Below are 13,675 nucleotides of genomic sequence, written 5' to 3'. Positions count from 1 at the left end.
TAATTTACCACACAGAGACAGAGCAGGATGTGTGGGAGTCAGCCTAACTGAGGGTTTCTAAACAAGTGAAGTGTAAAGGAGTGTGCTCCTTAGGGAGCCTCCTCAGAATCCGGGCTTGGGTGAAGTACTTAGGGAACTTGCTCTGACCTCAGTTTGAGTTTTGCCTGGCATGTGTCATACAAATTTGGTATAATTTTTGTGCCCCCCACAATGTGGCTTTAGCCTTCCAGTGCATGTTTGGAAGTTTCCAAATTTGAAAAAAAAAAAGCCTTTTTATTTGCATTCTATAATGCAAGTTCAAAATATGTAATTATGAAGAATTGTTCTTATTTTGTAATTAAAAATGCTCTTTTTCTGTGTGTATAGTTGTATATATTATTTACTATGGGCTCTTTCAAGTTGGAATTTCATGTTGTGTTAGTACAGGAATACTGTTCCTCCTCATTGTGGATCACATTCATCAGTACCTGTAAGAGTAAGTTTGGGGAATATTTTTTCTGTGAATGAAATACTTTGTATTTCACATGAAGGCAAGCATGGGATCCTTCCAGCATGTTTCACGCAGCCTGTAAAGTTTTCACGTGAATCTTCCGTGGGAACCACTGACCCACCCACCTCTGCTGAGTCCTGTGTGTGTCTCTTTCGGTTTATTTTTTTTTTTTAATTTTGTTTTGTTTTGTTTTGTTTTGTTTTTAAGTAGCATTAAAGCCCAGAACCTTTTGCTATGCTATGAAAGTGCACATTTTTCCAGAGCTATGTGTCTGAATCCTTTGAATGAAGAACACTTTACTGGTTCTCTTTAATAGCTTTGTGTGTGGAATTGCATTGACATACACAAGGATGCAATAAAACAGAAACAATCCAACAACAAAAACCAGACGCTGGGTGTCTTCAATGACTTACTGTAGTACTGCATCAGAGCTCACTGTCCAGAGGAGAGTAAACAGAAACTATTTTTGAAGTGACAGGCCAGAATAAAATAGTCTAATGCTCTTCATTTTACTGATGCATCTCGCGGAGGTCTAGAAGCCACATTAGAGAACTGTAATCCTTCATCAGGGCATTTGTTTGGTTGCCTAACATCTGTGGATTGTTAAGATAAGTTATTACACAGACCTGCTTTAGTTTAGATTAGTTTGGACCACATCCCAGTATACTCAATCAGGATATAATTCCTGCATGCCGCTAAATTGCTTGCTCCACGTACTTCTCTAAAAATGTTTTTCAATATACAGTTTTGTCACTGAAACTCTTCTGTCACCTCAAGTTTTGATTTTTTTTTCCTCTTAAAGAAAAGCTTTTTATTTTTCCTTTTGGACCGAATATATCTCAAGGCAACCGTAGCATTTGTTAATTCCTGAAGAGATTCCTAAGCAGGGATGGTAGTGTAGCTTCTATGTGAGTATAATGGAGATTTCTTACATGTGTAATCTATGGTGATTGGTTTGTATGGTGTCCAAACTGCAGAGTTTAAAGCTCAGTGTAAGCAAATGGTTTTGCTTTTAAATGTCTAGTATTTCTTCTGTCAGTATTCTGTATTTTTCAGTGTCTATTTGTGCATTTGCTATTTCGATTTGTTTGCACCTCGTAATGTTTTGCATAAAAGTAATTACAGTATCAAAGCTGATTATGTAAATTAACAGTAACTTATTGAATTTTATTACATACTTTATACGTATTTTATATTATCAGAGATAAATTGTAAATGAAGTATGTTACCATCTTTACGCATTTAAATGGGCTTACATACATACACACATGTGTAATTTATTAGAACATTTAAGTTTTACTTTAGTATTCCTTATCCTTCCTTTAAACAAACTCTAGTTGATTAATTTTTTTTATTAATACTACTTTCAACTTTTCTTGGAAAATGATAAAATACAGGTAATGGCATTTTTTGTTACTGGCCTTAGTTTATAGCATTGACATAGATTTTATACACAAATACATGTGCATGCACACTCTTGCTGTCTGATAAGAACAACTGTATCAGATTCTATAAAGGCATTCTAAAATGTGGGTTTTTTTTCCTTTTAGTTTTGGTGGTTTGTTTTAATACCTGTAATAATAATCAGATAGACTAAAAGTCTATTCTATTTAGAACAGATAGTCTGATAAACTGAATCTCTGGTTCATGAGGTGTACTAGATGGAGGAAATTAGATATTTTGGAATCAAATGATTTTTTTCCGATTGAAGGACTAGCATTTATTTTTGTCAAAATTACCATTCCTATTATCCTATTCAGGGCTATCTGTTTTTATCATAATATATGTAGCTTTTGATTAAGGTTGGGGTTTTTCTAATTAAGTTATTACTAAGTACATTATTATCCTTCTTAAATAGAAGAAATATAGCAGTCATCTTTTGATAAAGGTGCAACCCGGATCCAGAGTTGAATCCAGAGTTGGATGTCTTTTCTGAATGGTTTGGTCAAACAGTGCAGACATGCATTTGGAAGTTCTGATGTAGTTTTCAAATCTAAACAAATAGTCTATTCTGGTGTGTTTTAAATAAATCTCAATTATTTTTAATATGTAAAATGCCTAAAGTTTTCATGGCCTTGTAAGCCATGCACTTTCTCCCCAGGCCAGAGAATAAGAGAGCTTGGTACCAGATGTTTGTCCTGTTGCAGTTTCTTCCATGAAGTGTTTTTTTTCTCTTCTTTTTAATTTTCATCTGTTGTATCATTTTGTGAATGTTGCATCATTCCTGTGTTTACACAAAATAATTTAAGCATATTTTGCCTTCTAACTTGTAGTATCCTTCTTACCTTCATTACAATTTCACCCATTCTTTTATTCTTTCCATATGAAATTTAAAGATTTTCATTACGATTTTCCTTATTATTGATCAGCTTTGTTTCCTCGTATTTCTGTTTTTATTTCTGGCAAAAATCCTCTCTCTTGTGTATTCTTCATTCATTTTGCCTTTTTTGTTCTGCCTCAAAACTTGTTTTGTCTTTGTCTCAATTTTTTCTTAAATTTTCACACACTTTAGAGGCTTGATTAACTTTTTTATTTTTCTCTGGTGAGTTGATCCTGTACATTAGACTGTCTTATGTATATAGACTTGAAATGTAGAGTTTTTGTTTCATGTATATGATCCTGTTTATTTGCGTATAAGGAATTAAAAAAAAAAAATCCTAAGCACAACTGTCTATGTACACAGCTTAGCTGTGATTTCCAGGGACATGTTTGTTTATATGTTATTTACGGCTGTAACTTAAAGAGATGGTAAATGGTAATTTCCAAGTAGTACAAACTATGGGACTTCTGTATTCATTTCATTGGTGTATTTAGTTGCTATTAGCAGATTTCTTTAGGCCTTACTTTACACCTCTGGTAAGTAGTTTCTATAGATGTAGCTAAAACCATGCACAATACATGATTTGGTTTTTTTTTAAGGATAATGTTGAGTTATGTTATGTGAGAAAATTTAATTAAAAGAAAATACTGTGTCGGTTTTCTGTGGCAACGGAAGTTGAGTTAGCTGGGCAGGACTCAGTACTAACTGAGGTCCAAGCCCTGTTTACAGTCCGGTAGGCTTGTCTGTCCTGACAGTGATTAACACCAATGAAAACAGCTCATCCCACCCCCCAAGTTGCATCAACACCAGCAGCAAGCATTGGTCATGTTGTCGGTGTCTGTTTAGAAGAGAGCTAGGGCTGGGCTGAGGGACCAATTGTTACAGGTAGGACTGATGTATATTGACAACACATTTTGGAGAAGCTTGCATAGCATGTGCCTGTAGGATGCTTGGCTCTAGCCAGTGCAGTCAGTGCTTGGAGAAGCATGTTCTGGGTCCTGTCATGAGCACCAGCGTCACTAGTTCAGAGAGTGAGAGATCGTACCTGCTCTGTGATAGTGAGCATGCATTTCAGGGTTGAGAGGTAGTTGCGCTGACTCTTCTTGTTGTCTTCAACTAGGTTATGTGGGTATGCAATTTATGTCGAAAGCAACAAGAAATCCTAACGAAATCTGGAGCATGGTTTTTTGGAAGTGGACCACAGCCTTCACCCAGCCAGGACGGAACACTGAGTGATACAGCGACTGGTGGAAGATCGGATGCACCGAGGGAAAAGAAAGCAAGACTTCAAGAGCGATCGAGATCACAGACTCCCTTAAGTACAGCAGCTGCCTCATCACAGGAAATCTCTTCTTCCACTGTACACTCTGACCGTAGGAAAGGAGCAGAAGTATCCCAGCCAGCTATGGGCCCGGACCAAAAGCAAGCTTCATCAAGATCTAGAAGTGAACCTCCAAAAGAGAGGTAATGCTTTCTGTCTTGGTAGAGCCTCAAAATTATAAATTCTAGTTCAGCTGCACCTTGTGTGTGTTTAGAACTGTGCAAAAACAGAGAGTAAGTTGATTTAGTAACCAGGGAAGAATAAATTTTTGCTAGCAAATACATTATCTGATTTGTTCTGTGCAACAGAAATGATGTGAAAAAATATTTTAGGGATATTCCCATTTACTTCAATGCATTTGAGTGTACACTTCTAATATAGAATTGTAGGTTACTTATAAATCTTAAATTTGGCAGGTATTTTAAAGTTATTAAACAAAGAACAAGCCTTTAACTTTACTCGAATTTTTAAAGCCAGCACTCCCCCAAAAAATCCCCACCCAAACAATCAAAACCCAAGATCTGTGGAGTTCTGTCAGTTATCCTCATGTGTCATCTTTTTATCAATTATAGTTCCAGTTTTATTATTAAAAATAATACAATTAAAATAGCTCATTTACACCTGCAAAGTTAACATTCATAAAGAACAGCAGTGGTACCATCTTGTATGCAAGAATGGTACCAGTTTGTATGCAAGAATAAAGCCAACTAGAAGCAAACTATTATAAATGGTTAAATGAGGTAATTCCTGAGCTGAATTCACAGTGATGAATGGATTGAGGAGTAGCAAATCAAGAGAGACTAATGTAATGAAGCCATTGCTGTTCTTTTGGTTGCTGACTGGCAGATGGCAGAGCAGTTTAGGAGGGAGCCTGTGGCAACAAAATGAGTCTGCTGTAGAAGATTTCATAGCTGTTGGAGCTGAAAATGGATGATGAGCAGTGGCTAGTAATTAACTGTTGAGATGAGATCTGTCTCTGGGTGAGATCTCTCTGGGTTTAACTGTATCAAAATTCAGGTTAGTGTTATGTATACATATGATGTAAACAAACACAGGGTGCCCTCCCATAATTCAGTTGATTTTTTCCCCCGTGACACTGGGAAGGCTCCCAGAGCAGTTGTAGGGAAGCAAAATGCTTTCTATTCCTGCTTTGCTTCCAAAAGTAAGATGGTTATCTTAATTATACAAAAAGTAGTGTTCTCTACTTGTCATTGAGTGTTCCAAATGAAGTCCTATAAAATACCTATTTATGGTAAGATAAGGTCTCATTTATTGCCAAAAACTCAGGAGGAACAGGAGATGGGAAAAAGAGATGTGAGTTTAATATGGATGATGTCCAACTTTGTTCTGTTATATGCTTCTGTGAGGATCTCTGTGATGAGCTTTAATATGTAATCCAAAGACATATTAATTGCGGAAGGGAAGATTCAGTGCCACAAAACAAATCCTAGCGACTTTGTCCTGGTGTGAGTTGATCTCAAATATCCTTTATAGCTGTGTTCATCCTTCTTCAAAATCAATGGATTCATATGTGAAGTGGTAAACAAAAGGGCAACTGGAATGATGAGAGAAATAAAAATATCCAGCATAAGGGGATCTTACAATTCTTTGGCTTGCTTATTTTCCCAGAACAGATATGAAAGAAGAGAGAAAAAAATTTTGTGCAACTTCATTATTCATTGTTTTGTACTTTGTATAGAGAAATAAAATTTTAATCCTCTTTTGTTATTAGAGAAAGGAGTGCTATTAATTTATCTCAAATAATCAATTTTATTTTCTTTGTATGCTTGTAACATAGGCACTTCTTTTTAGAGTGACCTAGTAAAGTAGGTCAAATATTGTTTCTATTTATATTATCTTTTGCACTTTTTATATCCATAGTGCTTTTTTCTGTAATATTTGGTGGATACTCCATTTAGTGGTATTTATATCTGTACTGTCAGGTCACTCATATTGTGTGGTTAGTCTGTAACTCTCATAACTCCTGCCTGAAAAATGGAGAATATACTCCAGCACTTTGACATAGTGCTGCAGTTACTGCAGAGACAACTTTGAGTATTCCTACTTACAAGGGTAAATTCTCTTTATTTGTATTTTTCCATGTAATTATTTCTATTTTAGTCATTAATTGGACCATACATAATTTATGTTTTTGTTTGCTATTAGAAAATAAAAGTAAGATGGAAGGATTAATTGGTTTAGATCATGCTAATGGATACTGTACTTTTCTGTTTTGCTTTAGCTTATCTTGCTTTATAATCTATTTTCCATAACTGTGTATGCAAGTATTTCTATTTTCCGGTCAATCCTTCATATTACTGTACTCCTTTTCATTGTAGGAAGAAGGCAGTATTGGTTTCAGACCAGAATGGCAAAGGTTTAAAGAGTGAGCGTAAGCGTGTGCCAAAATCCTCACTTCAAAAAGAAGGACCAACAGACGACAGGGAGCGCAAAGAGCGGCATGAAGGCAGAAGGCTGGAGAAAGGCAAGTCACAGGACTACTCAGACTTGCCAGAGAAACTTGAGGAAGGCAAAGTGCCTGATGATGAAAAACAAAGGAAGGAAGATGAATATCAAACCCGTTACAGGAGTGACCCCAATCTGGCAAGATACCCTGTAAAACCGCATCCTGAGGAACAGCAGATGCGCATGCATGCGAAAGTTTCTAAAGCACGACACGAGAGAAGACACAGTGATGTAGCTTTGCCACACACAGAAATGGAGGAAGCGGAGGTACCTGAGAATAAATTAGGAAAACGCTCACAATTACAGGGAACTCAGGACAGAAAATCCCTTGTGGAAACTCAGAGGTCGTACTCTATAGACAGAACAGGTGATGTAAGAATTTCTGTTTCTAAACAATTAACTAATCATAGCCCACCAACTCCCAGGCATAGTCCAGTTCCTATAGAACACGTAGAATACAAGAACCACGATTCCTTTATAAAACAGAGCCGCCTTGATCCTAGCTCTGCTATTCTCATGCGAAAAGCAAAGCGGGAGAAAATGGAGACCATGCTAAGGAATGATTCCCTTAGCTCTGACCAGTCGGAATCAGTGCGGCCATCCCCTCCAAAGCCTCATAGAGCAAAAAGAGGCGGAAAGAAAAGGCAGATGTCAGTTAGTAGCTCAGAGGAAGAAGGGGCATCAACACCAGAATATACTAGCTGTGAAGATGTGGAGATAGAAAGTGAAAGTGTCAGTGAAAAAGGTAAGGACTTTTCTGTATATTATGCACATGGCCATGGTTTGGGGAAAAAAAAAAAAATTCTGTATTTTTCTTTCTCTTTTGCCTCTTTTGTAATCGTATACCTTTCTATTTCCCCTTGCCTTTCTTTTTCCCAACCGAGAAGTGTCTTATACCTGATACATTTGCTTTACAATGTTTCCTTCTACATTCTTAGATGAGGTGGTAACAGATAGCATCAGCTGATGAGTTTCTTTTTCATTCTCATCTCTCTTTCACATAGAACTGACAGAATTTAGGGTTCCAGTTTACTTTCTCAGTGATATCTATACTTCTTTGGTCATTGCTTCATTCTTTTGTCTGTATGTAGAATAGTTTTCTATGGATTAGTTGAAATGAAGAGTGAGTTCTGTAAGAGGCAGAGGCAGAAAGACCATTGTAAAGCATCTAATCTTACCGACACCTCGGTTTTAAGAAATATAAATTTTACTATGTTCATTAAAATATCACAAATCTGCCAGAGTTCATTGTTAATAAGGACAAGATATGGGACAAGAGGAGTGTTATGTAGGAAAGAAATGAGAATTAACAAAGTTGTCTAGATGAATGTTCTTCCAAGCTAACAAGTATGTTTATTTCAGTTTGTCTTGCTCTGTTGATGGTAGCACTCAGCAATAAGGAATAAGTTGTAGTACACTGTGTGCTTTTAAACAAAGCCTTTCTTCTGACTGAAGAAGGGAATCAAATTCATGAACGGTGAATAAGCATTGTCAGAAAAGACTATGATAGAATTTAGCAACTGTCTTATAACCCTGCATTGTCTTTAAGTGGCACTACAGTGAGCTGAAAGCTCTTTGTGTCTTTGGAAATAGCTTTTAGCTCTCTAGTTTAATTACTTGTGTTTGTAACTTGGAAGTTTTCTCTTCGTATTCATACTGAAAATGCCAAAGGCTTTGTCTGCCTTGCCTTTTAGCTCCTGGCACTTTCCTGACATGTCTTTAATTCATATATGCTGACCTGTCTGTCTGTCTTTATCTGATGTTGTGGTCTCCTAGCATCCCCTAAAATTCCAGGTATACAAATAAGAGAGACAACATTTCTCTCCTATCCCATCTGAATAGTATGTTTTAACTTTCTAAACATTCCATTTAAAATATGGAAGCTTGCTTTTCTGCTCATTTTTAAGGAGGGATGATGATCATGCCCTGAACTTATTCCAGATTACACTAAAACATAAAAAAACTCTCCCTTTTTGTGACTGGGAGTTTGGTCAATTAGTGCAATGTATCACACAGAGATGTTGCAGGGATGCTTGAAACCCAAATGAAGAAGTCCCTGTGTAATCTTTTGAGGAGGGAGGTTTGAACTAGGGACCTACAGAGGACCCTTCCAGTCTCAACTATTCTGTCTTTCTAAGAGAACAGATCTCTTTTCTTATTTTGTGACAATGTTTTATGTTGACATTTGGATTTGTGAAATTTTCCATGACTCCCTCAGTTGGTAGTAACAGTCTGTAGTATAACATTTATTTTCTATCTTTATCTTTTGCTTTCATTATGTTTATCAATTTGAGGTTGTTTATGAAGCAGAAAAGATTTCCTATATTCAGTGTAGGTTATCATTTTAAATTGCAAGGTTGTTGTTGTGAAAGTCAAGTCCAGCATGAACGACACTGGTATCAATATGTTGATATAGTTTGTTTTATAATGATCCTTTGTAAATTAAACCTTTCAGTAGTTGCTGCCGGGATTTTAAATGTTGCTAAAGGCTTAAGTTTTCAATAACTGAATCAAGTTTTTGGTTAATTCTCAAATATATTTCAGCTCCCCCTTAGACAGTGGAGACCTTAGTTTGTATTGCATCAGAGTGCTACCTCACTTTATTTGAATAAAAATTATTAATAGGAGTGTTAGGGACCTGTCTGACCACTGCCAATTCAATACTTAATTAGCATTGTCGAGCATTCCTTGAGAACTTACATCTAAGTGTCAGTAAGCTAGCACTGTGTTATTGATCAGATTATAAATATATGTGTATATATAAATATATATATAAGGAGGTATGCAATGCATTAAATGCATTAATTACAGACGTATATTTTTTAGCTTAATAGCTGTGGGATGTAGTTGTTAATTTTTTTGCCTCATTTTCAATATGACTTTTCCCATGACAAGGATTGTAAGTGGAAAGCCTTTGGAAGTGTGGGGGATATAGTACATAAAAAGGAGCTAGGAGATGTGAATACAAATGAGAAAGCAGAAGCATTTTTGATTGTAAAGTATCCAGTTATATTTACAATTACATTTTCAGCAGTACTTGAGCTAATATGCAAGTATTTCCTAAGAATAGATGGAAAGGCAAGGAATTTTATCACCTGAGGAAATACTTCAGAATTTCTCCAATATTCTAAAAGAAAATACGCTACAATAAAAAGATGTAGTGTTAAAAAAAAATTAAATAATAAAAAAATGCTTCTATTGTAACCATGGTCATAACACCATTCTTTACAATTTAGCAGCATTGTTACAAACAGAATTTCACCTCCCATTTCTTCAGTTTTAATGCTCTAGTTTATAAGCCCAGGAGGACCTGGAATCCGTCCTCTCTTATCTAAATATCAGCTCTGTCAGAAACCTGATGCCAAAGAAATATAGATGAAGCTAGAAAGGTAGGATTATAGGAAATAAATTTTTCTCAACTTTGAATGGCCCCAACAAAAACCCCTAAGATCTTAAAAGTAATGTTTGCATTTGGTGAGTGCCAATATAAAGCAGTCCTCAACTAGGTGATAAAGGTGTACTATTTTCAGTTCTATCTTGAAAAAATAAAATGGAAGGTAGTATGAACAAAAGGTTACAAAGGTGTTTAAAAGAAAATGATATCCGATCGATAGAAATATAAGGCATAGATAAAACAGTTAAGACTGTATTGAACATCAGTAGCCAAAAACATCCTATAAAGTAGATACTGTGCAAATGTTACTTTTAAACATTTTCATTTCTTAGAAACAGTTTGGTATTGCATTACCCTGTCTTCTGAGCATAAGAAGCCTTAAAAAAAAGCAAGCAACTCTAGCTAGTACATTCCCTGTTATTTCCTCTAACCATTTAATATGTATTTATTCAAAATTATTAAAAACAAAGGGTTTACAAGCACTTGAAGATACTTTCTCTCCAAAAATAAATCTCTTTTGCAATCCACCAGGATTTCACTTCTTTGGTGGAGGACCCAAAGATATTTATGTCAAGTTGTTTCCATGTTGGAGTAAATCATGTCAAATCTCTTTTTAAAAAAAATTGCACCCTTTACAAGACACTACTACTGATTGCTGATAATAATTTTCTTCTATTATTAATTGAGGCTGTAGGACCCCTCATTCTGAAATCTGTAATAGCTGAACAATAGGTGGACTGAGTTTGCAGTGAAGTCCTGGCAAAGCAAAAGGAGTCCTTATAGAAGGCATAAATTACATTCGTGCTTGCTTCAAAGACATACTAGGATAACATAAACCATACTAGTAAAAACGAAATCCAGACCTCATTTTAAAACTGAGAACACCTTCTGCCTACTGCCATCCAGTGAAGAAAGCAAATTGTATTTGGAGTAAGTTTGTGAAAAGTTGTTAAAGTTGAAAATGAAGAATCTGTGTAAAACTAGTAGATATGTGCCCAGATGACTTTGTACAAAAATTATTTTATCCCATGATAGATACAAGACATGTTCTAGAGTTCTGTCATGAAGTCTTTGAAACTAAAAGATAAAATAATGTTGGAAATTGGAGCAATGTGAAGAGGTACTGAAAGCTCCTCCTGTACTTTTATGTAAATAGATGTTCTAATGGTTTTACATATTGCATACTTATTGTTTGTATTTGCCTAAATGTGTATTTTGTTCACACTGTTTAGGTTTGAAAATATTTCTAACACTCACATACTGTCTGCAAAATGTTGAAAAGCTAAGTAAAACTCACTCTTATATACTTGCTAATGGATTTATTTGAAAAACGACCTCCTGAGATGACTTTCTGGTTTCTTTCACTGAAGGTGTGATTGTTTCATTCATAGTGTGTTTCGCACGGTACTGTGAGGAACAGGGCGACCCAATTTCATTTCATTTCATTCTGATGACGTTAACTTCTGGTTAGAAAATGTTATGGGCAGGCAACTTTCTGTTTTCTAGGTTTATGCCCACGTGTGAGGCAAGGAGGTTGTGAGCAGGAGGAGAGGACAGGGAGGTCAGGAGTAGAGGTTCACAAACAAATATGTCCGTGCTGGCTCAGCTCCAGGAGGAGAGGATCTGGTCCCTTTCTCCGTCTTCTTCTATTGTTCCTGGTGTCACTTTGGATGCTTGTGCTTAGGGGTGCTGCCAGGGGAAGGAAAGCATATATGAAATCTTTGCCCTGGTGATTCATTCCAAGTTCTGTAAGCATTGTTGGCAAAGAAGGTAGCTTGTGGGGTCAGACAAACCACACACATGCAATAGTGTCTACAAAGGGACCAAAGGAAAACATCAGGAAAAGGCTATAGAGAAGACGAGGCTGGGTTTAAATGTTTTTTTAGTTAAACTTTTTCGCTAAGGTATTTTCAATCTGGAGTGTAGGCAAGTCAAGTTCTACTGCAACATCTGCTAGGATATTTTAACATCTGTTTGCATGGAGTTGGCATGGCGTTTTAAAACTGGAGCTGAATTTGTTTAAAAGTGTGGCTGAGCTTCAACTTAATGTAAAATAAAATACTCTTGCTAGGAAACTTGTTGGTTCTTAGAAATTAGTTCCAATTTATCTTGTGGTCCTTGTGCAGTAATTTAGATCTACATCTGATTCATATTTTAATGAAAATATAAGCTAAAATGGCTGTAGTTTCAGAATTTTGGTCAGAGCTAACATTAATCAATGCTATCAGTATTGAGTGCTTTTGAGAAGCTGAAATTATTTACAGTGCTTATGGAGCTTGTTAAATTAGTGTGGGGCTTGTTAAATTAGTGTTGGGCATTAAGAAATCTGTTTTGCGTGTATGAAATTATTTAAAATGCATGAATTTGTAAATGAGATAAGCCAAACACAGGCAAGGAAAAAGGTTATAGTGTTGCCAAGATATCCAGCACTTCAGTGAGATATGTAACCATATAAATGAGGATGTCATGGAAGACATGTGGCTGAATTTTCCTTTAACATCCTAATGAAACCCTTTTTCTTTTTTACCTTAAGAAGGCTGTGAACATGCTGTAGGGAATTTGTGGAAAACAGCAAGGTTTCACCAAGGTCTATAAAATATGATATATAAGGAAAGGTGGGGTGGATTGGGGTTGAATAGCCTAGAAAAGAAAGAGGGGAAAAAAAAGGCAAACAGAAAGAAGAAGCTGGAGAGGAAGAGGTTGAGTGAGTGCTCTTCCCTTGGAGGGTTTAGTTACTGTCAGGGAGGTTGAAGCTTGCTGCATGAAAGCATGTTAACTCTGAGGACAGATAAGCAAAGTTAAGGATAATTGTAATCATAATTTCTTACTCAATTGAAATGGAGGATTCTGGAAAATAAAAATCAGTTTCTTCATACCCTGCACTGACCTTGCTCTATGTTAAAAATACTGCTGTTTTTCCTATGAAAGGCTCTGAGCCAAGTTGGGAACATGTTGGGCTAAATCTACAGTATTCCTATCTGTATCATATCCTTTTTTGTTACCCTTTAAGTGACATTTGATAGCCATTTCCAGTACAAATTTATCTAATAGCAATCTGGTTTTTGACTTACTGAGAGGATGTCACAAAGTGTTAAATCTTGATTTCTTTCTTACATCTGTTGCAGTTGGCAAGGCCTTTCATTACTATTAACATGCTCTGTCTTCTGTGTGGCTTGATTTTTCACATGTTCATGGTTTTATTAATTGCTTGTTCCTCATCACTTACCTTTGTTCTGCACATTTAATTAATGAAATATCAAGAAATTATTCCTAATAGTATTTTTTCCAGTAGTAAAATGATTATTTGCATTATAAAAGGGTAGATACTAAAGCATGGACAGACTGGAGTCGTATCTTTAAAAAGACTTAATGCTTAACAACCAGAGTACCTTTAATTTCAGGTGTCTGGACCTGCAGAAAAAGCCAGAACTTCTCTAGGTTTCTTCATGAAAGATTGATTCTCAAAAGCATTCAGCAGTCAGTTTTTTTCCATGTGGAAACAATTGGAGGTAACAGGTGCGAGAGACAAGCAGTGGGAGCTCTTAGTCATGGAGCACTTTGTAAGGGCCTAAGAGGGAGCTGAAAAAGCTTTTGAAAAACTTGCCCTAATTTTAGCTGCTGAGCACTTTTCAAACTACAGCTATGCAGTGAACTGGAGTTAAAACTCAGCTAGTCTGAAACATG

The 13,675-nt window shown here is 36.1% G+C and overlaps 1 protein-coding gene across 50 annotated transcripts in view; it reads left to right on the top strand.

Moving 5' to 3' along the window:
• Positions 1-13,675, top strand: part of RIMS1 (regulating synaptic membrane exocytosis 1) — a 319,154-nt gene that overhangs the window by 143,530 nt on the left and 161,949 nt on the right. For 46 of the 50 annotated variants that reach the window (XM_027884133.1, XM_027884178.1, XM_027884164.1 and 43 more), the window contains exons 4-6: positions 422-475; positions 3,931-4,274; positions 6,471-7,342. In XM_027884133.1, coding sequence (XP_027739934.1) covers positions 422-475; positions 3,931-4,274; positions 6,471-7,342 — 1,270 coding nt within the window. The remainder of the gene's footprint in view (positions 1-421; positions 476-3,930; positions 4,275-6,470; positions 7,343-13,675) is intronic. The other 4 variants (XM_027884132.1, XM_027884151.1, XM_027884129.1 and 1 more) reach the window with 2 other exon arrangements.

This window comes from Empidonax traillii, unplaced genomic scaffold, assembly GCF_003031625.1.
Source record: "Empidonax traillii isolate 1590-97213 ecotype Southwest subspecies unplaced genomic scaffold, ASM303162v1 scaffold139:size1643147, whole genome shotgun sequence".
Classification (NCBI taxonomy): domain Eukaryota; kingdom Metazoa; phylum Chordata; class Aves; order Passeriformes; family Tyrannidae; genus Empidonax; species Empidonax traillii.
This window is presented reverse-complemented; position numbering and strand designations above follow the sequence as displayed.